Below are 24,558 nucleotides of genomic sequence, written 5' to 3' on the forward strand. Positions count from 1 at the left end.
GCAGGGGTGCTAGGAACTGGGTGAGGTCTGGGGGCATAGAACTTGAGGTTCTGGGAGAGGTCCCGAGTCGCAGACAGGAGTGGGAAAGACAGGCTGGGAAGGCACAGGGGGTAGGGCCGACACTGCCAGGACTGACGAAGGCACAGACGATGGGATGAAGATGGGGCCACTGCGGGGCTGCCAGGAGCAGCCAGTGGACAGAGGACAGTGGGAGAGACAGATGGCGATGGGGCTGGGGTGGCTGGTGCAGTGAGTGCACAAAGGACAGTGGGATGGATGGGGATGGGACACGGAGAAGATAAATGACATTGTAATTTCCACCTGAGCGTCGAGCAGCCTCTTCTTGGGTTCAGGCAGCGGCTCAACCATGGCGGGGTGGTCCCGGCGCAGCTCCTCCTCCACCAGCATCAGCCTGAAGGGACGGGCTTCAGTGGGGTTAGTGGCGGGCACGGGCTTGGAGCCTGCCTGTGACACTCCTGATCCTGGAGATCCTTGCAGCTCTCTGGAAAAAGCCTCAGGCATCCTTCTCCCCTGTCCTCAGAAACTCTCCATTGTTATGACCCAAAGACTCCCTGTATTCCCTTTCCACTCAGGGACCCTCACTTCCGCCTGCTAAGAACAGCTTTCTGGGCCTCAAGGAGCTCTTCCACCCAGACACCGCCAGCCCTCCAGCCGCTTAGTCATCACAATGTCCTCCCACAGAGCCTCTGGACCCACGTTCCCCCATTCCACCTCACCGAGACGAGGCCGTCACCGGGGCAGCCCCTCAGGTACCTCTAGCCCAAGAGGAGTCTCTACGGTCACTACAATCACCATCTCCCTGCCTTTGATGGACACTCTTAAGGGAACTTCTCATCAAAGATATCAATAAGAGCAGTGTTTTCAAAGAAAAGTCCTAAGTTAAGCCTTTTTCTTCTAATTAATCTTACTAAAAAATACACTAGAATGGATTAATATGGAGCTGGCTCTGGCTTGAGTGGGGCCCGGAGACCCACCCAATTCTCAGGATTGCCGAGGCTCCTTTTTTGGAACCCAGCACTTGGTAGCACAGTTGAAAATGTACACGAGCTAAATTGTGGGTCAATTGTTTTCTAATAAACACCTTTCCTTGGCTGGAGAGGGAAGGTCTGCCTAGGAAGGGGATTGTTAGGGGTTCTCTGGCTAGGGATCCATGCCTAGGTTTGGGGAGAACATCACAGGGTGGGATGAGAATAAACAGTGGAGAGTCCCAGCCTAGGCTGGGTCCAGACACATAATGATGGTTAGGCAGTAACATTTTCTAAGGGCTCCAGAAGTTATTCTATCAGGGTTTAGTAAAGGGACATTGAATGCACTAAGCAAGAGGTCTCTCCCCATCTGGTGATGTGGACTAGTGCAGTGGGTTTTCTGTATGAGGGATGGGTGGTGGGGCTGGTGGGGAAGCTCACTGGCTCTCTTCAGCCTCAGGCTCTTCCTTGATCCCCCTCCCCGGGCCGCCCCTCACCTGCCAATGATGCTCTTGATCTGTGAATCCTTCTCCACCTGCTGCTGCCTTAGCCTCTTCTCACTCTGTTCGAGTCGAGCCTGATACTGCATTAGGATTTTGCTGGTCTGCTCTTCCTGGGACAGGAGCCTCCGCTCATATTCTTCCAACTTCCGGTTGGACATGTGCAGCCGCTCCTTCAGTGAGTGGATCTCCTCCTCGTACTCCTTCACCTGCCCGCCGGGCACACGACCCCGCACTGTGAGGGTGGCTGCCCGGATCCCACCACCCTAGGCTTCATCCCTGCCTACCAGGCACAGTCACTACATGGTGAGAGATATCCCGTCCACCTTCTCCAGCCTTTTCCCTGCCTGGTGATCATACACACACACTGGCTTTTGAGAAGGCCCTTCCGTGGAGCTGAGACTCCCTCAAAATTGAGCAAGGTCAGAGGTTCCCATATCCTGAGAGGTATATACATGCCCTTGCATAGGCATCTGGACACATGAGGACCCACACACGAACCGAGAGACTCACAGACACATCATGAGTGACTGAACCCAGAAATTAAAGATTAACGTAACTCAGCCCCAACCCAGGCCCAGCAGCATATGGGGAAGACACAGGAAGAAAAGACACCAGATGGAGAGGAACGCTCTGTCCTGGGGAGAGGGGCTCTGGGCTCTGGGCTTGATAATGACCCTGGAATTCTGGGGCTGGAAGGGCTAAGGAGAGTCATTTTATCTGCCCTGTTGGCTCTAGAGTCTACAGCTGTGCTATCCAATACGGTAGCCACTAGCCACATGTGGCTATTTAAAATGTAAAAAAAAAAACCATAAAAACCCAATTCCTCAATTGCACCAGCCACATGTGGCCAGTGCCTGACTACCACATTGGACAGTGCAGATTAGAGAACATGTCCATCACTGCAGAAGGTTCCACAGGACAGAACTTGTGTAGAGCCTTCCTCAACAATTCTTCAACAAACTGGAACAAATAGTTCTAAAATTCTTATGGAACCACAAAAGAACCCGAATAGCCAAAGCAATCCCGAGAAGCAAGAATAAAGTGGGGGGGATCTTGCTTCCCAACTTCAAGCTCTACTACAAAGCCACAGTGATCAAGACAATTTGGTACTGGCACAAGAACAGACCCACAGACCAGTGGAACAGAATAGAGACTCCAAACATTAACCCAAACATACATGGTCAACTAATATATGATAAAGGAGCCATGGACAGACAATGGGGAAATGACAGCCTCTTCAACAGCTGGTGTTGGCAAAACTGGACAGCTACATGCAAGAGAATGAAACTGGATCATTGTCTAACCCCATACACAAAAGTAAATTTGAAATGGATTAAAGACCTGAATATAAATCATGAAACCATAAAACTCTTAGAAAAAAACATAGGCAAAAATCTCTTGGACATAAACATGAGCAACTTCTTCATGAACCTATCTCCCCGGGCAAGGGAAACAAAAGCAAAAATGAACAAGTGGGACTATATCAAACTAAAAAGCTTCTGTACAGCAAAGGACACCACCAATAGAACAAAAAGGCATCCTACAGTATGAGAGAATATATTCATAAATGACAGATCCGATAAAGGGTTGACACCCAAAATATATAAAGAGCTCACGCACCTCAACAAACAAAAAGCAAATAATCCAATTAAAAAATGGGCACAGACACTTCTCCAAAGAAGAAATTCAGATGGCCAACAGACACATGAAAAGATGCTCCACATCGCTTGTCATCAGAGAAATGAAAATTAAAACCACAATGAGATATCACCTCACACCAGTAAGGATCGCCACCATCCAAAAGACAAACAACAACAAATGTTGGTGAGGTTGTGGAGAAAGGGGAACCCTCCTACACTGCTGGTGGGAATGTAAATTAGTTCAACCATTGTGGAAAGCAGTATGGAGGTTCCTCAAAAAATGAAAAATAGAAATACCATTTGACCCAGGAATTCTACTCCTAGGAATTTACCCTAAGAATGCAGCATCCAAGTTTGAAAAAGACATAAGCAGCCCTGTGTTTACTGCAGCACTATTTACAATAGCCAAGATATGGAAGCAACCTAAGTGTCCATCAGTAGATGAATGGATAAAGAAGATGTGGTACATATACACAATGGAATATTATTCAGCCATAAGAAGAAAACAAATCCTACCATTTGCAACAACATGTTTGGATCTAGAGGGTTTTATTCTCAGTGAAATAAGCCAAGCGGAGAAAGACAAGTGCCAAATGATTTCACTCATCTGTGGAGCATAAGAACCAAGCAAAAACTGAAGGAACAAAACAGCAGCAGACTCACAGAACCCAAAAATGGACTAACAGTTACCAAAGGGAAAGGGACAAGGGGGGAAAAGGGGCATTATGATTAGCAGACATAATGTAGGGGGTGGGCACAGGGAGGGCTGTACAACACAGAGAAAACAAGTAGTGATTCTATAGCATCTTACTATGCTGATGGACAGTGACTGTAATGGGGTATGTGGGAGGGACTTGGTGATGGGGGGAGTCTAGTAAACATAATGTTCCTCATGTAATTGTAGATTAATGATACCAAAAAATAATAATAATAATGATAATAAATAAAGATTCCTCATCTGAAGCACAGAACAGAAAAATGATTTGAAACACTGTTTGCTCATTCTCTGAAGAGGGTACATAAGTAACCAACCCCATTCTAGATGCAAAGTTAAGATATTAATTCAATGCCAGTGATGGCTACCTTGGGTCATCAGTTTATCCTTAATCTTTTCACGGAACTTGCTAGACCAAGTCCACCTAAATCAGTCCTAAGATTTTCCTATGCTCCAAGCGATTTCCCCTAGGAAATCTCTCTCTAGTCACCCAAGTTGGAGTTACACATTCTCTACATATAACCTAATCCTGCAGCCACCCTCTTCTTCAGAGTTCTTAGAGCAACAGCTTCCCCAGAGAGCTGTCAGGTTATCTGTGCCCCAGGGCTCTTGCTATCTTTTGCTTTAGGCTATCACCAGCTAAGACTCTGAATTGCCTTTCCACACATGGCTGATACACGCCACTTTCCAACATGGACCCTCTGTCACCTATGCCTATGGGACAATGACTGGATAAGCTGGACATCACTTGAAAAGTACAACTGCAACCCCTTTGCCCCTGCCCAATTTATCAGTTCACACTGCTAGTAATTTTCCCTTCCCGCAGCAGTCACAGGAGCCAGGGCTTATGTTCCCCCTGGGGAAGAACATGGAGGTAAATCTAATATAGAACATGTTTGCCCTCAGGTAGTCTATGATGTGTATAACCCACAAAATAGGGTTGAAATAGGCTTTTCGATAGACTGGGTGTATCTGGCCTCCCCTAATAGACAGAGGGCTTCTCAAGAAAGGGGATCAAGCCTTTTTTCTTTCCACCTGACCCTGTATGTTTCCCTCAAAAGTATCTAGAGGCCTTCCCTGCGGGTAAAGGGGTGGATGGGGGCTTGGGGCTGATAGGACAGGGACGTACCCTGTCCAGCCGGCTTTCATCCATCGACTTAGAGTACTCCTTGAGCTTATACTCTTCCCGCTCGATGTGGGCACTCTCGATGTCAGCCGACAGGTGAGGCATGTTGGAGACCCAGGCCACCGTCCGCTCGGAGGCTGGCATCGTGGGGTTCAGTGTAGATGGTGCCTGCGAATGCTAGGATGAGGCAAGATGGGGACAGAGAGGAAGGGTGGGAGAAGGCAGGGTGCATTTAGAGGGAAAGAGCACTGCTCAAAGTAATGACAGTCCTACTCCTGTTTCCCTCCTCTGGCACTGATCACTGTTTGAATGCTATGTTACTTATCGCATCTCCCCTCTGGAATGTGAGCTCCATGTGGGCAAGGGGTTTTTGTCCGTTTTTCCACTGAATACATAGTGCCTAGAAGCACATGGCACACAGCAGGCACACTATACACATTTGTTTAATGAAAGAAAATTGGGAGTAACTTAAGATCACCAACTCTATTGTACCCCCATCTCCCTGACCCATATCCTCCTTCCCTCCCTGCCTGCCATGCACCTGGCCTTCCTCCCACCCTCACCTACCTGCTTGGTGATGGAGGGCTTGAGCCCCCCACCCCCTCCGCCACCGCTGCCCCCGCTGCCCCCAATGCTGCCCTCTTTGCTGAGGCTCTGCTGCCGTGGACGGGCAGGGCCGTAACTCGGCTCCGGTGACTGCAACAGATTCCCGCTGGATGGCCTGGGTTTCTGGGCAGCGCTGACTGTCAACTGTTGAGACTTGCCCCTCTGCAACGGAGGTGGCTGGCCCCCGCTGCCCCCGCCACTGCCCCCCCCACCGCTCCCACCTCCAGGCCCCGAGGGGGCAGGCCTCTGGGGACCAATGGTGATCTGGGGAGGGGACAGCATGTGCTGCAGGTTGTCCTGGAGTGAAAGCTGCCGACGTGTGAAGTCAGTGCCAGAGGGTCCAAATTCATCACTGTAGCTGTGGCTGTGAAGGATGGAAGCAGCGGGGGGCTTGGGGACCCCAGAGGAGAGGTCCTCACTCTTACTATAGCCATGGAATGGGGCGAAGGTGTCCCCAGGGGGCTCTCCACCTCGGTGGTGGTGATGATGGTGATGGTGGTGATGGGAGGAGGGTGGGCCATGGCCACTTCCCACTCCGTGGCCCCCTGGGGGGCCTGGCCCATCAGCAGCCATGTGGAAGAGAGGGTTCTGGAAGGAGAGGGGGATGCGCAGTTGCTGGGCAGGCACACCGTCCGTGGTGACACCCATCTGGCTGAGGCGCATGCCAGCTGCTGTGATGGACGAGCCACTCCCCTGGGAGAGGCGTCCAGCAGGTGCAGGCCGCAGACCCAAGGCCGCTGTCAGAGAGGCCTGGCTCGAGTGCAGCAGGTCCCCAACAGCTGCCAGGTTGGACACACTGCTGCTGTTGAGCCGGCCACCAGGCCCATCGCCCTGCAGATCCAGCATGGAGACACTCTTGTTGACACTCAGCATCTTCTGCTCTGGCTCTGTGATGTCCGAGCTGCTCGTGCAATATGCTGGCGAGGAACGGGCCAGGGGTGGGCGGCTTACATAGAACAGATCTTTTCCCCCACCAGGTGGTGGTGGGGGCGGCTTTTCCTTGGTTGGGGAGGGGAGGCGAGCCATGTCCATAGAGCTGTGGGAGGGAAAAGGGGCACACAAGCAGGAATTAAGACCAAGGCTACAGGCAATCGAGCCTACTGTGGTCTGACACAGGCCTTGGGCTGAGAAGTGGGACCCGTGGGGAAGGGCTGAGAGCTGGTAGTGGCAGCTCTGGAGAGGGCAGGCAGGCAGGATGGGAGGGGATATGTGGGAGAAAGGAAAGGACAAGGCCCCTCCAGGAAGGGAGTAAGGACTACAGGAGGGGAGGTGGGAGCAGCAAGAAGAAGAATGAGGGTCAGGTCTGGGCAGATATGGAGGAGATGAGGGTGCATGGAGGAAAAGAGGAGAGGAAGGTGAAGGCCATTGGTGTGGGAAGGGAAGCAGACAGGAGAGGAGAGGAGGGCCGGGTAGGAGAGAGACCCTCACCTGTTGAGGCCTCGAGCCATGAAGGACTGAAGGTCGATGGAGCTGGAGAGAGATGGGAAGAGGGACAAGCACAGACAGAGGGAAGGAGAGGTGGGCAGAAGGCGTGGACAAATGGAAGGAGAGGCGAGAGTGGTGGAATGATATGACATGGAGGGAGAGACACAGGCAGAGGAACAAGCAGGGCAGTCATCAAAACAAGGAGCAGCTGAGGCACGGTGCCACCCATCAGAATGGATGCTATGGCTCAGGCGGCCCTTCTAGGGTCTAGGTGTTACTTCTCTACTGCTGGATCTTGGTGAGGTCTGTGGGGTGGTGGTGGGGGGCTGAGAGTGTGCTTATTTACCAACTAGTACAGAGATATTTTAATCTTTTCACACTATGTGGCTGATCCAACATGTCCTGGCTGAACCTCAGCTCTGGGACAGGCATAGGCAGGCAGAGGGACAAAGCAAATCAGAGCCTGCATCAGAGCCCCCTCGGCTTACAACAAGCTGAAGCTGGAGGAGCCCCCGTGCTTTTCGAGGGGTTCCACTCACTCTGGCTTTAAAGGCTCTCAGCTAACCACTGACTGGACCTGTGTTCCTACCAATGTCTCTGAGAACCAGCTTTTTCCCTTCTTCAAGCCCTGGAGATGCACATGGAGCCCAGTGAAGTGGATTCGAAACAGAAAAGTAGGAGCTCCTATGGTACAGAAATGGGGGCCCCAGGTGCTCACCTGTTGAGGTCCCGCATCATGTAGCCCTGCATCTCGGCTGATGGGCCCCGCAGCACCATGGGCTGAGGCCGGGGCCGCTCGCTCTGACGGCTTGGCTGCCTTTGGATGTTGGGGTTCCTCAGAGCCGTGCTGATGTCATTGAGGAGCCGGGGCAGCGGGCCCAGCTTCAGGAGGGCTTCCTGGAAGGATGAGGCTGTTACCTGGGGGCTAAGTGGGCCTGTGAGAGGGCCTCAGAGGGTGCAGGTGGTGTGTGTCTGAGCTGGGAGTGGCAGAAACACATCTGGGAACAGGGAGGGGAGAAAAATCTGTGCAGGGGCTGGTCTCTCAGGCTGCAGGAGCCTCTGGAGACATCTGGGGACAGAGCAAAGGGGCATTTGCTGACCTTACTGAGCTGGGGCAGCACCTCCCAGAGCAGGGCATGCAGTGTGGAGAGCTCTCGGCCCAAGTCGATGTAACCCTCAAAGCTACTGCTGTTGGTCAGTGTGTCCAAGTTAGAGATCTCGTACAGGAACTGCTGCATGGAACCCCACTCCAGCTCCAGAAACTCATTCATGAATCCCAGAAAGTCCTCCTTTGAGGTAAACCTGGCCAAGGCATCCAGAAGGTAGAGATCACACACATAGAAGGCCTCACACTCACCCATCTCAGGGTCTCTGGGGACTCCGGAGCCACTTCTGGCTCACACCCAGCCCCACCCTACCCCCTGCCTGAGGCTTCCCTCACTTGGAAAAGTTGGCCAGGTTCTGGATAACCTTGGCGATGAGGGTGAGGGTTCGTGAGGTCTGCTCATCTGGGTACTCTTGCATAAGCCCAAAGAGACTGGGCGACATAATGGCTGGGCAGAGGAAGCGCAGGAAGAGCGAGGCGCTAATCAGTCTGTCAGCGATGTCCTCCCGGCCCCGCTCTGCGCAACGCAGTCGCCAAGATGCAAACACCTCCTTCAGCTCCCTCGGGAACACGCTGGGGGAAAGGGGTGGGGAGACAGAGAGAGAGAGAAAGAAAGAGAGAGACCAGGACTGAGCCCCAGAGACCCTCAGCTTCCAGGGAACATGCTGAGGGGGGTGGTAGGAGGTGAGGGTGTGGAAACAGGTGAGAGATACAGGGAGGGAGGGACTGTAGGAGGAAGACAGGAGGCTACTGGAAGAAGAGGGCTATGGCAGAGGGAACAGACAGATTCAGGAGAGAGAAATGGAGGGGGAGAGAAGGGGAGGGAGAGAGACATGCAGTTGAGAGACAGAGGGGTTATGTGAGAGAGACAAGGAGAGGAGGAGAAGAAGAACAGACACCAGGGAGAGACAGAGATGGGAGAGAGATGGAGGGTCACTTGAGGTACAGGGAGCTCGGACCCCCCAACTCTTCTGGATTCCAGGGCTATGGGGATGGAGGTGTCCCCAGCATGATCCCCAATCCCTGCAGTGGCTCAGAGCTCACTCCTCCCACCTCCCCATTCCACTTCAAAGTCCCATTGACACCTTAAACTCTGGCTGGTGTAGCGTAAAGCAGAGCTCACCATTGCCCACACACCTCCAACTGGCTCCTCCTCTTGACCTTCCTGATTCTGTCAATGACGCCACAGGTCTCCCAAATACCAGCCTAATGGCCTCTTGAGTCAACCCCAACTTCCTACAGATATGCCCCCTCCTTTCCAACTGGCTGACAACGTCTACTGATCCTTTCCTCAGAGGGTCTTTACCACAACCCCTTCTGCTTTCCTGCCACCATCCTGATTCAGGACCTGATTCCCATGCCTGATCTGTCAATAATTGCCCCCAACCAGCCTGAATTTCATTCTCCCTACTCTGGTCCCTGAGTCCCACTTAATCTTCTCAGTCACAGTACTTCTTGGCACCAGCACCACTGACAGCATTCTATGACCTACCAATGAACTTGAACTCGTTAACCTGGCAGCTGCGGAGTTCCAGATTCTAACCCCAACCCCCCTGTGCAGACATCTCCCCCATCGCTCTCACAAACCATGTGCTCCTTTAAACCTTCCAACTGCTGTTCCCCAAAACTTCCTGGGCCTCTCCCTCTTCATGCATGTGTCTGCTCCACAGCCCTCTCCTGAAATGTCCTCTTTGCCTGCCATATCCACATATCAGAACCTGACCCAGTCTTCAAAGCCCAGCCCAGGGGGTACTTTCTCCGCAAAGCCTTTCCTGTTTGTCTCAATCAAATCTCTGACTTCTCTGACTTTTTGTTTGGGGGGACCTTCCCTACACACTTAACACATAACAAAACCGTTCTGTGGCTTCTCTGTATCTAATTTGTCTCTATTGATTCTGCTGCAGGCCCTCTGCGGGCAGAGACCAGGCCTCATTCCTCTCTGTCTGCTCTATGCACCCAACACAATTCTTTGCCCACAACTGGTACTCAGTCCTCTTTGAAGATGGACAGATGGATGAACAGATGAACACACGACTCCCCGACCCTGGCCCCCCAAACCAGCGCTCCCAGTCTCACCAATGGGAGTTGACCACCTTGCACAGGGCCAACTCACAGCACATTCGTAGGTTAGCCTGGTGCTCTGCCAAGCTGGATGCCGTGCACTTGATGGGGTCCACCTCGCAGTTTTCCTCAGACTCATACAGAGCACGGATGAATTCCCCTGGGAGTGGGGGCACAAGGCAGGGTGGTCATACTTCCCAAGGGCAGAGACAAGGGCTTGCCAGGGTTGGGGGAATCTTGGAATCAGGTGGTTGGAGACTGGAGTCTAGGCCCTCTGGGCTTGGAAGCATCAAGCTGAGAAAGGGTGGACTTGGGATCTGGCATAGCCAGGTTTAGGGTTTGGGTAAGCCTTTGGTGGGCTTGGGAAGAAGGACTTGAGGGTGGGCCATACCAATGGCATCCTTGAGGTATTTCTGACCAATCAGTCTCATATACTCTTCTATGGCTTTAGTGGCGAGCGTGTTCTCGCGGAATATGAGGTGCTCCCGTTCCATGAACCGGTCCACCTCAGACATGGCCATGTCGGAAAGGAAGTCCTGTGGTCCAGAAAACCCAAGGGTCAGCCTCTGTACAACCCAAGCTCATACAGACAGAAGTGCCCTATCCTCGCCATACTCCCACGCAAGTGCCCACTCCCAGGTCACCATGTCCTGAGGGCATGGCACTCACCTTGGCCTTGCCCGTGCTCTGCAGGATGTGAACCAGCGCACTGGCAACTTCCTCCTTGCCCTTGACATTCAGGGCGGGCTCCAGTACTGCACACAGCATCCGATAATGGTTAGTGACGTACTCTGCAAACTCCTTATACAGCTCCATGGGCAGGATGCTCATTGTCTGGTACCGTGCCTTTAGCCGCACAGCCGGGCAGCCTCCTTTGCCCTTGCCCCCCGAGCCACTCCCTGAGCCCCCTCCCCCTCCTGAACCCCCCATGCCTCCTGAGCCCCCGCTGCCTGTTGGCAGGGTTACAGGGTACCACTGCTCTGTGAAGTGGCGCCCAGCTAGGGTGGCCACGGGCACAGTCACCAGGCCGACATAGCCTGCCTTGTCCTTCTTGCGTTTTTTGTCTGAGTCACGGTACAGATGTAGCCGAAGAGCACGGACAGCTGGCAGGTTGTTAAACTCAAAGTGCTCGCCCCAGAAGACGGTGTCCCCTGAGGCCGAGCGGGGCTTGGAGGTGGTGCGTGCATACAGCATGTCATCCAGGCAGAGCTCGCAATAGTACCGCTTCTTGGGTGGCAGCTCCCGAGCCTCTATGATCCACAGCTTCAACACATTGTCCACCCGGCGGCTATTGTCCTGGCATGGTGGGGTGGGCATGGAAGACAAAGGGGAAGGGACAAAGAATGAAAGATACCAAAAGAAAAGAGACAGTGAGAAAGTGAGAGTATATGAGATAGCAATCATAAGACTGAGAAGGTGTGTACCGGACTAAATAGTGTCCCCCCAAAATTCATGTCCACGCAGAATCTGGGAATGTGACCCTCTTTGGAAATAGGGTACTTGCAGATAAAATCATATTACTCCAAGTGCTCAAACTTGGCTTAGAGTGGCCCTATATCCAATGACTGGTGTCTATATGGAGAGGGAGACTTAGAGACCAGACACACAGGGAAGATGGCCATGCGAAGATGGAGGCAGAAATTGGACAGATGCAGCTATAAGCCAAAAACTGCTGGCAACCACCAGAAGCTATGAAGAGGCAAGGAAGGATTCTTAGCACTTCAGAGGGAGCAAAGCTCTACTAACACATGGATTTTAGATTTTTAGTCTCCTGAACTGTGTGAGAATAAAGTTCTGTTTTAAATGACCAAGCTTGTGGTAATTTGTTACAGCAGCCTTAGGAAAGTAATGATACATCAGACAATAGAACCAGTACTGGGAAAGATTTTAAAAGCTAGAATAATCAACCAAAAATATTAAGGTGGAATTTGAAGGGGGGCATGGGGAGTCCTTCAAAAACCATTAGAAGTTAACTGTAAAAAGAAAAAGTGAATTGCGTAAGTACATGATGGGTGAGACTATCCAGTCTCTGTGAAAAGGGCCTGCAGGATATGACTGACTGCAAGCTCATGGTGACGCCCAGGTGGTGGCGTAGTGTGAAAGGAGCATGGAGTTTGGACTCCACATGGGTTAGATCATGTCCAGGACCTTGGGTCTAGCTCTTTAAGAAGGACATTGAGAAACAAAGGTTCCCTCAGAGGAGGACTGGTAATTGAGATACAGAGAAGAACTGACAGAACTGGGAGCATTTTTCTTGGGAAACAAGTCTTGGGAAGAACACAGACTTAGAATTTCTGAGCCAGAGGGACATTAGAAATCATCTAGTCTGACCCCATTGCCACCAGTTTTATAGAGAGGAAAGCAAGGTCTGCAGACCTGGCTAACTGACGATTGTATATGTCCTGCAGAGACGCTGCTAGTAGGGGCTGGGTGACCACCTGTCAGAGTATTAGTGAGGCATTTCCGCCTGCAGGGAAGAGGGATTAGAGACTTTCAGAGCCCCAGCAACTCTGTAAGCCTATGATTTCTGTGGTAGGGCAACAGATCATGAAGGAGAAAGAAAGGGAAAAGAAATGGAGAACTCAGAGGAAAATGGGAGACACCTCCTGCTCATCCAGGTCCCCTCTGCCTGGGTCCCCTCCTCCCCCGCAAGCCTCCCTTCCTTTACCTCTCCTTCCACCCTAGGCCCCCAGCTTCCCCTGTGGCTTAATCTATGCCTTATCAATACTGTCTGTGTTCCCGTTACTCAATACCTTGTTGGGTTTTACTGCCCGTTGTAGATTCTCGATCCATTTGTCCCTTTCTGCTGCAGAACGACAGGCAAAACATTTTGTTCCTGATGACGTTGTTACCTAGAGAGGGGTGGGTAGTTGAGATGGGGCTCCAGAGGGAAGGTGACTCCTAAGGACTAGACACTACCCACCACCTCTTCCTCCCTGGACTAACCCCCTTTCTTCCAGTCCCAGAGCTGTTTCCTTGGCATCACCACCTGTGCCACTTTCTCCAGGCCTCTTTGCCTTCATCCTCCCTCATCCCTGCCCTTCAACCCCTCCCCAGCCCACTAGATCCAGTACCTCAAAACAGAACTCCTGGCCCAGGATGGAGCTATGCACTGGCTTGATAATGGAATCTTCATCCAAGTTGAGCTCTAAGGCCTCAGCTGCACTGCTAGGACTCAGTAAGGACTCGTGAGAGTGTGACTCCTTAAAGCTCTGCATCAGCCGGGCCCTGGCAGGCAGAAGGTTCAGGAGAGAGGATTAGCCCCCCCCCCCACTCTTCTCACAAAGCCTGGGGCCCGCATCATCAGTCTGGCTCTACAACAAAGACTTAGGGAAAGGACCTCCTGAACCCCCTTCACACATAGACACTGACATGGACAGAAAGAAGCCCAGCCTGTGCCAGGGAAGGACAGAAGGGTATGAGAAAAACAGAGCCCTTTAAGGAACTGCCCCCCACCCCAGTTAACACCTAAGGGGTTGTGAGAACTAGGGACACCTAGAAATATCTCAACCCAGAAATGGACCATGGTAGGGAATGAAGAAAAAGAACAGCTGAGCCTGAGACATTTCTAGGTGAGCCTCTTTCCCCCCTCCTCTGCCCAAATGAACGAACCCAAAACCAGAGCCTCAATGTATGGGAAAAAAGTGGGAATACAGAACCAGAAGTACAAAGAAGATGTTTGTCTGCCTGGCACACAGCTAGTACCTGAAAAACGTCTAATGACTCAATGAATGAATGAGGTAAGAGGATGAGTTTTAGCAGAAGCAGGGGAGTGAGGGAAAAGTCACAAGAAATAGGAGAAAGCTGTGAGCAGAAAAGTGTGACTGAAGGTCAGAGACTGAAAACTGGCCTGGGGAAGAAGAGGAGCTAGGGCAGGAAGAGGGGAGAGCAAGACAAGAGCGGAGAGGTGGAGGAGGGGGATCACCGCCAGGGGAAAGTGCAGGGGAAGGTGGGACCAGTGGCAGCGGCAAGAGGGAATGAAATGCGCAACACTGCTGGAGGCCCAGGGGGCCGAGGGAGCCCCGAATACCAAGGAGTAGGCAGTGAACGGCCAGCTAGGGGATGAAGAGTAGAGAGCAGTAGGGAAGCAGGAGGGGGAGCTCGGGTGTGGGAGCCTCCATGAGGCTATTTATAGCAGCCCCGTCATCTCGGGCTCCATTGCCGTCAGCGCGACGCTCCCCCGGCACCCCCCACCCCCGCGGCCAGGAATACCATGCCCTCACCCCCCGCTGGCCCCAAATCCAGCTTTGGTGACATGGGAGGGTGGGCAGGGAAAGGTGTGACCCACCTATCCCTACCTGCCCAATCCGGGGGCAGCCAGATGTGGGAAAGGAAGGGGTCTCCATGGGGAGTGACTGGGTGAGGGGGAAACCCAAAGAGGGGCCCCAAGAAGCAAACAGAGGCAAACATTAGAACTCCTTCAACCCTGGCCTCACAGGCAGTGTCCTCTGGACTTCTCTGAGAGCTTCTCATGCGTCAGTCCATGGATCAATCACTACAGCCTTGCCTCCCCATTCTGCCAACCTGCATACCTGTGCCAGCCTTCCCCCTCGGTCATGCTCTGTGCTGTACTTCCCTCATCCACCAGCCTCAGCCAGCCCCAGCCCCACTCCAACCTGCTGCCCTCCCCTCACACCCTTCTACCTAAAGCACACTGCTCCCGCTCCTACCGACCCACCAGCCCCTTCCCTGGATTCCTTAAATGTTCCTCCCAGGCTCCCTGACTCCTTCTCTGTCCTTCTGTACAGTTCCTTCAATCCTGGGCTAGAGCCCATCCTTCTATTGGCCAGAAGGGCCCCTCCTTGGCTTCACCTTCATTCCCTTCCCTGCCTCTCTGCTTGTCCTCTCCCCTGCCCCCTGCCCGTCTCCTACAGCTTCCTCTTCTCCATTCTGTCTTCTGCCCCATTCCACCCCTCAAGAAATCTAAGGCCTTCAACCTCTGCACTCAGATAACCCCACCCTCTGATCTATTGAGAGCCCCCTCCCTATATTGCATCCCACTCATCCCACCTGCCTGCTCCAGCCCCCTTACCGGTCATGGTCAGCACTTCGGAAGCGAGGCAGGATCTGGCGAAAGCTGCTGGTCCGGTCAAGTTTGGGCTGTGACTTCGTGCGTTTGATGGAGCTTTTTAGCCTCCGGCTCAGGAAGCCTTGCTGGGTGGGTGTGGAAATAGGGATGGGGTGGGTTGGGGCAGGGTCAGTTATACCTACTTCCCCTCAACTGGTAGATTCCCTGGAAGAAGGTGGGTTGGGGGAAAAGGGAATTCTCTAGAGGCAAGGAAATGGAGATAGGGGACCTGCTACCAGTTTGTCTTCCTTTGCTCCCACGGGTGCGATCAAACACACAAACACACACACACACCAGCTTGGAGAAGGTGGGAGGGCTGGTCTGAGAAGCAGGGGGGCAGAGCCAAGAAGGAGGAAACCAAAGAGGTGGGGAGAGACACACACTCTCTCTCCTGCTCCCTTTTTCAGAATCCTGGGGCTCCAGCTGAGGCTGGAGGGGAGGGGGCCCAGCTGGGCCACATCTGGCAGGCACCTTCACTCACTCACCGAGGGTCGGAAGGGTGCAGCGGGGGCGGCCTCCATGCTGTACTGCTTCCCCCCTGGGACGCTCTTCCTCCTCGAGCGACCCAAGTGGTATTCTGGAGGGGAGAAAAGGGCCAGAAGGGACGTTTCGGATGGTCTCCCCACCTCCGCTGTCAGCCCAGGTTAGCCCTGCTGTTTGCCCCAGCATATTCACCCACCTCCCTCGGCCCTTCAGCTCCAGCCTCACCTACCCCCTGGAAAGCAGCAGGAAGAGCAGCGGCGGTTGAGAGGCTGGCGGCGGGAAGGAGGGGGCAAGGAACCTGAGCCAGAGCCCCCCGAGGGGGACGGGGTGGGAGGACGTAGGCCCATGCCTGGGGGTGGCAGTCAGCAGAGGGGCATGGCTGAGAGAGTCAGTAAAACCCCAGTAATAAAGGACACCGAAGATCCACTAAAGCTAGGTCCTTGGTGTCCACCCACTCCAAGAAGGGGCTAGCTGGGGGTGTGGGGGAGTTGGGTTAAAGGTCATTGCCCATAGGCAGCATTTCCTCTTCCCTCAGCTGGGCACATCTTCCACCTGCCCTCCGCTCCCGGAATCCCTGTTGGTCTGGAGGGCCAGGGCCACCTCCCATGACCCCCTCCCTGGATTGGGGGAGGGTGGGGCGGGGCGGGGGGAGGGACAGTCTCGGAAGGGACCTGGGAGGAGTAGCAGGGAAAGAAGCCTGAGGACAGAAAATTCAAGGAAGGGGCAGATGGGGGGGGGGGGGAGGAGGCCTGGTCCACGTGCACTGCAGTGGCAGGTCTAAGAAGGGAACGGGGGAAGGGGAAAGAATGCAGGGGAGTGGGCAGGGAGTGAGGAAGATTGGCAGTGGGGGTTCAGGGGACTCCCCAGTGAATGTAGGGAGAGGAGGAGGCGGGGAGGTGAATGCGGATGAAGCTCAGACTGCCAAGAGTCTAGTGGGGTGGGAGCTCAAGAAAGGGGAGCCGAGGCTATGCTGGCAGGGAATTTAGAGGGGCCAAGGGGCTAGAGGAGAATGAAAGTGGGGGGGATGCCAAGCTCCGGCTCCAGCTCCAGAATGGCTGCCCAGGCCTGGGCTCCCCCCTTCAGTCCCACAGTCACCACTGCAGCCAATGGGGGGGCAGGTGCTGCATCAGGGGCGGGGCTACCATCTCCACGGCAACAAGAAGCTACAGTCTGGGGTGGGGGGGACCGGAAGAGCTGCCTGTTAACCCTCTGGGTTCCAGAACAGGGAAGGACCACAGTTACATTTTCGCTGTCTGCTTACAGGATAGCAAATCATCCACAAATGGCCCTAGAATCAGCCTTCAGCTTCCCTTTGCTTCTAAACCCAGGTGTTAGGAGGTCTACACACAAAAATGCGGGTCCCATGACACAGGGACCTTTGTTAGTCCCCGAAGAAGAGGTGTGTGTAGAGTACAGAAACATACACTGAGCTGTGGGGCACATGTATATGAGAACCACACTACAAAAATTAAATAGGGATCTAAGTGCTTATGAGACATACACACAATTGTGAGCACAGGGGTGCCACAGACCCACATTCTGAGACCATGAGGCCCCACAGGATACATGCTTAGACATATGTGAGCATTGCAACAGGGGAGTACATACTTGGACCCAGACACCCACATGAGAGCTGCTGGTATGGACATGTGGCCTGGGTCCCTTAGGCAATCATGTGGGCCCCACATTACAGAAAGGAACATTTAACCCTGAAACACACACATGGCCCCCACACAGCGGAACTCAGTTTAACCTCTAAGACACATGCTTGAGTACACCATGATCCCAACCACATCAAGATATCCCCATATCCCGAAAGCACAAACACCCTTCATTCACAAGAAAAGTACAATCGTATCCACTCTGTCTCAGGACAACCCCTTCTTTTCCCCCAGCCCTTCCCTGGCTCCAACAGAGGCATTGGTGATTGCTACCAGAATAAAGGAAAAACAAGGAGCAAATGTGTTAATTATCCTCCTGTTACACACTCAACAATGCATCGATGGGTTCAGGATATCTTTTTCCCAGTCTCTGTATTTCTCAGATCTGGCTGCCTTGCTCTCATTCCAAGGAACACAGCTAGGCCATTATTTCCATATGCAAGCTTCTCTAATAAAGGCATAAAGTCTAAGTTTAAATCCACTAAAATTTTGCTTTGGAACTAAAGAATTATCAGAAAGAAAATGAATTTGCTAATTCATTTGGTTCTTGGAAGTAATATAACCTTACACATATTACCAGGAACTAATATCTATGAACTCACACATAAGTCACGGTACATGAAGGCCACATACACATAAGCTTACAAAGACTCTGACTGCCGCAAGGAAAAGAATTGCAGAAACACACAGGAAAAGGGGGCAGAGTGACAGAAACTCAGAACATCCTGTTATTAGTGTTGCGTGTAGTGACATTACAGAAACACAATACAGACCATTACACACACTCAGCAAACCTGATAAGCATACACTGCCATCCTAGGTCTCCATGTCTCATCCATGCACGATGTATACACACATGCACATGCATAACAGCCACCTACACAGACCCGTAGCACAGGCATTGTGCACACACCCACACATGTACACACCCTGTGTACACACACAATTGCATTCACACACACACACACAGCAAGGGCTTGGGACTCCTGCCTCTCTAACCTCTCTAATCTTGCCGTCACCCACAGTATCTCCCCCTGCCCTCTAATCCCCCAAATCTCTAACCTTCCCTTTGGCCTTTCTTTCTTATCACACCCAGCTGGCAGCTCTCAAGGGGAGCCAGAGGAGGGAGGTTGCTACAGCAGAATGAGGAACGGAGATGGACGAAGAGCAGAAAAATGGGGAACAAAACTCTGTGCTGGGGACAGGAACCTCTAACAGCAATCCCTGCAGTGGCAGGCCTCACTGTGAGCCAGCCTCTGCCTGAGCCTCCCCTGAGCCAACCAAGTCTGATTCTACTCAGCCTACAAGAAGCTGGTACCCTCAAAGATCACTCTAGCAAAAGGCCTGACTCTCTCCTCATACCCCACCCCCACCATGTCTACCCAGTTCCCCACCTTAAGCTCTCTTATTCCTCTTTCCTCTCTTCCCAGTCAAGCTGGCTATCTCCCAAATTCCCATTCTCCAGCTATGCTTTCTCCCTGGCTCTCTCTTCTCTCCAAGCCTCTCTCATCGGGCCTCTCCCCTTTCTCCCCACTTTTCCCTTTACCCCACTTTTCCCCTCTTCAGCTTTTCTGTCCCCACTCCCTGATAAGACAGGGGCTCACACCTGCCTAGCCCAGAGGTGTTTCATATCCGGTGGGATTCAGGGGAAAACACACAGCTACTCTCTCGCCCCATTTGCACATCACCCACATCCAGACACGCCCTGGACACCCATGCTGGGACTGACACAGATACCCAGGCCAATGATGGAATACACATGCAAAGACATACACCTGCCACCAGGGACACAGAAGATCCTGTTCATGCAGCCACATCTCCACACACAGGAGACTGACAGGAGGTGAGCCCCAGCCAGGAATATGCATAATCAGGGTCAGAGGTAACATATACCAGTATAACCAAGGACTGCCACACAAGCCAGTGACTGGCTGGCAGTCCCATAGGCAGGAATAAGACCGGACAGGCTTGCACACGGCTGGCTGCACATGTGAGCATGAGGAACTGGGTCCCCGTGTACACATGGCACCAACACACAGGGGACACACGAGCATGGACACAAACACACACTCTGACACACGGGCTTTCGCCTCCACCGAGGGGCTTCACTACCCGCCCCCCGCGTGCCTCCCCCGCGTGCTCGCTACCCTGGCCCTCATGAGGCCGGTCCCCGACCCACCCCCCGACCTCCGCTGCGCCCCCTCCAGTTACCATAACTCCCCCCACTCGGAAGATGCAGCGAGAACATGCGGAGGGAGCAGCTGCCGCCGCCGCCGCCGCCGCCGCCGCCGCGGCCTCCCCACCCCCTCCCCGCGCCCACGCACACGCACACGCGCGCCCCCGCCCCCACGCGCGCTCCTCTTCCGTCGGGCCCCGCCCTTACCTCGCACCGCCCCCCGGGGGGCTGTCGGGGGTGTCCCCGGTGGGGGAGGGGCCCCGCCCCTGCGCGGGGGAGGGGCGGGGTGCGGCGGGAGAGGGGGCGGTGCGGACCAGCTCGCGCCGCCCGGCGCGGTAGGGGCGGCGGCGGGGCCCGGGACGGCCGGGACGGCCGTGCAGTGACGGCCGCGGGAACGGCTCCCTCCGCCGCCGCTCCCGCCGCTGCCGCCGTTGCCCGGGCCCCGCCACCGTTGCTAGGCGACCGCTGCTGCCGTGGCCGCCTCTGTCACGAGCCCCGTCGCCCGGAGACAGCGCGAGAGAGACGGGGAAGGGGGGCGAGGGGACCCCCCAAACCAACCCGGCCTCCCACCATCCCCTCCTGAGCAGGACCCCCCACCAAAGCCGGGCAGGAAACAAGGGGCGGCAGCTCCACCCAGCAGAGGAGGAGCCCTGGATTACAATGCCCCTCAAAGGTCCGACGACCTCTCCTGGGCGACCTCTCCTGGACTCCAGCAGCCACAGTCTCAGCACACACCTTCGCGGACCTAGGCCCCCAAGGTCCCCAAACTCCTATATCCCTTGCACATCCTCCCTGTCCTCTATACATTCTATGTTCCCCTGGAAACCCCAAACGTTCACAGCTAACAACTCTTTCACTAACCTTCCCCACAAATATATATATACTCCTGGGTCCCTTCCCAACCCCTGTTGAACCCCCAATACAACTTCCACATACCATCCCCAACTCCACACACACACAGGTGCCCCCTCCAAAAATACACAGGAGACCCACACCAGAGACCCCAGACTGAGGACTCAGTAAGAAAGAATATGTGGGCAGAGACACCAACCACTGCACATATGATAAACACGCTCCATTAGCATGTGACCATTCTGGCCTGGACACACAGGTATGCACAAGTACATAAGCCTTTCCAAGACATGAACATGACTCACGTACACACACATGCATACACACATACAAATGTGACAGACATCACACGCATTGTACACAGGCCAGCACCACCACCACCTGGCTTTGCCTCACAGAGATGTGCTATCCATACACCCCCATGCTCATCGGTTTCCATGACAGTGACACATCCCTGGTCACCCACCCACCCAGGGTCCCAGAGCTGGCTCCCAAGGCCAGTGAGGCCTGGGCCTTCAGAAGAGGGCTGACCGGAGCCAAGGGATGGGGACAGGACATTGGCTCTCTCTGAGGAAGAGAAACTGGGAGCCTGGATCCCTGAGGGGAGAGGTTGCTGGTGGAAGAAAGGGGTCCAGGGTTGGTAGAATGGAGGCCCTGGATCTCTGGTCCTGGAAGGGGAATGCAGTGGTAGGGGGCAGTGCGGTAGGGGGGTGGGGTTCTGGGGTCTGAGGGCGTCTCTCTGCACCTTGGCTGCAGATCTCTGTTCTCTGCCTTCATCTCCCCTCACTGTTCCCATGGAAACCTTTTAAGCGAACTTCTCAGGAAGACAAAAATCTTTTTTTAAATGACTAAAGAGGGGGGTGGAGGGGGGGGCAGAAAGAGGGAGGGAGGGGAAGAGACAGATGGAGAGAGGGAGAGAGTTGGAGAGACAGACTGAGCAGAAAGCTCTACAGACAGACAGAAAGGAGATGAGATGGGGGTCTGATGGCATTCCACCGGGAGCAGAGGGGAAAGTCAGAGTACTCAAGAGGGGTAGAGAAATTGGGGAGGAAAGATAAAGGGGGTGACAGAATTGCAGAGAATAGAAGCAGTTGATAAGAAGAGGGAAAAACGGGGTAAGAAAGGAGGGAGGGCACACAGGCCAGAAGAATCAGGAGCACGGGGTGGGGCAGAGGTCTGGGGGGCAGACAGGAACTAGGTCACTCTGTCCAAGATCCTAGACCCAGGGCTGGGAGGCGCTGGGCAGGAACGCTTGAAGAGGAAGCCAAAGATCTAAGGAGACTATTTTTACAAGCACCAGGAAAACAGGCAAACTTCGCTGCTGGAGACGAAAAAGAGAGCGAAATAGAGCAAGGATCGCTGGGCACTCTCACCCACAGCCCCTGTCCTGCTCCAGATCCCAGAGGAGGGAGCCTTCTCCTTCCAGGCTCCCGCTCCGTGGACGCGAGACTTTGCTTTCCGCCTCCTCCCACCCCCTGACAGCTCCCACGGTTCCCCGACTCCCCTCTCCCCTGCAGCCCCGTCCACCTTCAGCCCTCTCCCGGCAACTGTCCGGGGCACGAGAGCCTGCTCGGCCGCCGTACCATGCTCGCCGTGGGGCCGCCCCTCCACCGGCACGGAGACTGTGCGTCTCAGCAGCTTGTTGCGACTGGACTCGCTCCTCCGGTCCCGGATCAGAAGGGGGTGTATCTAGGGGATGTGGGAGTGTGTCAGACCTCACTGGCCCAGGCCATCCCTCCTGTTCTCCTCCCCACGAAGGAAGGATGAACCTCCCTTTCCACCGGCCTGCCCACCTGGCCCTGCCCCTCCGCACTCTAGCAAGTGTCTCTGGATGGGTCGATTTCTCTTTCCCTTCTCTGTCCACGGCTCTCTTCCTCATTCCCTCCCGTCCTACCCTCCTCTTTTCTCCCTCCATTTCTTTTGAAACCTCCCAAACCCTATTCAGCTCTTCCTGCAACCCTTCAGGAGTTTGCTACTGGAAGAATCCACTTTCCCCTTGACCTTCAGTTCCTCCATTCTCCCTGCTTTCCTCCCAACCTCCCACCTCTCTCATCCCCTTCCCTCCCCCCGTGCCTGTCACGGGGGTAGCAGAAGCTGCATCTATAATCAGGATCCACAGCTTGTCTCCCTCCCACGGCCGGCTTGCGGCCAGACTGGGACCCAACCTCCCTACCCCCCAAGAGGGCCTGGTCACCTCCCCCCACCTTTCATCTCTTTCCATGCCCCCCACTCAACCTCCCTTACTTTCTTTCTTCCCTTTAGCCATTACCTCTCTCTAAACCTCCTTCTCACCGCCCCCTCTCCAGCCTCCCAGTCTTCACTGCCCCAACAGAAAACACCCCACCCCACAAATCCCCAGCCCCAAGGGCACAACTCACCCAATTACAGCTCCCTGTGCCCTACACACTGCTCCTCTTCCCAATTCCATCCCACTCCTCCAGTCTGTACCCTTCCTTCTCCAGATTCTAGCCACTGTGTTGCTCTTTAGCTTGCTGGCCACCAGTCCTTTTACCTGTCCTCCCTCTGCCATTCTTTCATTACTTACCCATTGTCCTCCCGCTTCCTTCTCAAAACAGTCTCCATTCTTATTGGTTTCAGTTTCCCCAATGCATCCTACAGACCCCAAACCCTTGCTCAAGACCTGTGGCCACTAGCGACTCACTCACTCAAATGTCTCCCACTGCCTAAACCTTGACTCCCCAAACCAATTCTCCCTTTAAAGTCACCATGTCCTAGACTTTACTCTGTGACCTGGAAACTCTCTACCCAGCCGTCTCTCCACACTATCTCTTATCCCCAGGTCCCTTGAAACTCTGGTTAATCCCAACTTCAATTCTAGTCCTGCCTCTCCACACCCTTGCCAACAGCTTTCAGGGCACATCTCTCACCACCTCTCTGACCTCACAGGCTACCCTGTCACTCTCTAAGACCAGCACCCCCCAAGTACCCCCCTACTCTCTGAATCACACCCCTGGGCATCCATCCTTCATAGTCACATTCCCCATTTCCTCTGATGGACCCTCCACTGCTGCCCCAGCTTCTAATCAGAATCCACACTTCCCTGGCTCTAGCCGCCCTGCATGGCCACCACCCCCTACCAGAACCCTCTAGTCATTTCCTGTCCTTCACTCTGGCTAGTTCCTGCTCCTCTCCCACTCTTACTCCTTTAGACAACTTCCCATCCTCCCAGTTCCCCTGTTCCCAGGGCATCTCCCCCACTACATCCCTTCTGATGTCCCTTGTGAAAGCCTTCTCAGCATCTCTGCATCTTCCCAGTCTTCCCTGCCATCCATGCCAAGATCCACTGACCTCTGTCATTTCTCCCAGTACCCTCCAGCCCTCTCCCATTTCCCAAAAACCCCAATCTCCCCTGTCTTTTCTCTGAGTCCTTCAATTCCTTCTTCTAGCACTCTGCCCCATGATGGGGGAAGGAGTGGGAGTGGTGACGGGTCTTGTTCAGTGGGGGAGGAGAGAGTTTCTTTACCCCTTCTCCAAGCCCTGCAGTTTCCCTTTCCCATCCTATCTCACAATATAGGCAAGGTGAAAACAGGAGCCACCCCCACATCTCCCCAACACTGCACATGGCCCTGAAAGATCCCCTGGCCAAGGTGAGAGAATGCTTACCCCTTTTCACATCCCAACTCAAATCTCAATGGCCACCCCTTTCCGACTGTGTGCAAATGTTTCTCTCTCCTTTGCCTTCCCCCATCTTTCTCTCCACATTCTCCCATGCTACCCAGAGATCTTTTCCCAACCTTTCCACCCTGCTCACCTCATCCTCATCCAACATGAGAAGCTGGTTCCCCGAGATGATGCAGAACCGAGGGTTCCAACCAGGACGATCATATGGGGAATGAACGTATTGGGTTCGGTGCATAGGGGGTCCCCGTACATCTGGGGGACAGAGACACACAGAAGCAGTAAGGGAGATTCTATGCATTTGGGATACCAGATGCCTAAAATGGCAAGAAGAGAGTCCACAAAGTAGAAGAGGACCCCACCCTCCTTGAGGAGCTCACAGATGGGGGCGAGGCAAATGGTAAGGTTAAATGAGCAGAAGATAAGCCTCTCTATATGAGGAAAAGAGGGGAGGGGAATCACATCACAGGGGGCTCTGCAGACTTGGGGAAAGAAATACAGAGAGGTGGTTC

At 53.9% G+C, this 24,558-nt stretch overlaps 1 protein-coding gene across 15 annotated transcripts in view; it reads right to left on the reverse strand.

The window, feature by feature from the left end:
• The window catches only part of SYNGAP1 (synaptic Ras GTPase activating protein 1), a 34,366-nt gene that overhangs the window by 5,316 nt on the left and 4,492 nt on the right, over nt 1-24,558 (reverse strand). For 5 of the 15 annotated variants that reach the window (XR_005025142.2, XR_008994412.1, XR_005025141.2 and 2 more), the window contains exons 2-18: nt 24,180-24,301; nt 21,991-22,096; nt 15,721-15,812; nt 15,200-15,321; nt 13,242-13,395; nt 12,921-13,019; nt 10,837-11,463; nt 10,559-10,703; nt 10,183-10,327; nt 8,443-8,679; nt 8,102-8,303; nt 7,720-7,898; nt 7,005-7,046; nt 5,538-6,612; nt 4,974-5,147; nt 1,484-1,695; nt 322-412 (exon numbers count right to left, since the gene is read on the reverse strand). Coding sequence is in view for 9 of the 15 variants with exons in the window: in XM_036887091.2 (XP_036742986.1) it covers nt 322-412; nt 1,484-1,695; nt 4,974-5,147; nt 5,538-6,612; nt 7,005-7,046; nt 7,720-7,898; nt 8,102-8,303; nt 8,443-8,679; nt 10,183-10,327; nt 10,559-10,703; nt 10,837-11,463; nt 12,921-13,019; nt 13,242-13,395; nt 15,200-15,321; nt 15,721-15,812; nt 21,991-22,096; nt 24,180-24,301 (3,824 nt within the window). In the remaining 6 variants the exon portion in view is untranslated. Of the gene's footprint in view, nt 1-321; nt 426-1,483; nt 1,696-4,973; nt 5,148-5,537; nt 6,613-7,004; nt 7,047-7,719; nt 7,899-8,101; nt 8,304-8,442; nt 8,680-10,182; nt 10,328-10,558; nt 10,704-10,836; nt 11,464-12,920; nt 13,020-13,241; nt 13,396-15,199; nt 15,322-15,720; nt 15,813-15,947; nt 16,343-19,590; nt 19,673-19,762; nt 20,152-21,990; nt 22,097-24,179; nt 24,302-24,558 lie in introns of those variants that run through there. The other 10 variants (XR_005025143.2, XR_005025144.2, XM_036887096.2 and 7 more) reach the window with 8 other exon arrangements.

Source organism: Manis pentadactyla, chromosome 16 (genome assembly GCF_030020395.1).
Source record: "Manis pentadactyla isolate mManPen7 chromosome 16, mManPen7.hap1, whole genome shotgun sequence".
NCBI classification, from domain to species: Eukaryota; Metazoa; Chordata; class Mammalia; order Pholidota; family Manidae; genus Manis; species Manis pentadactyla.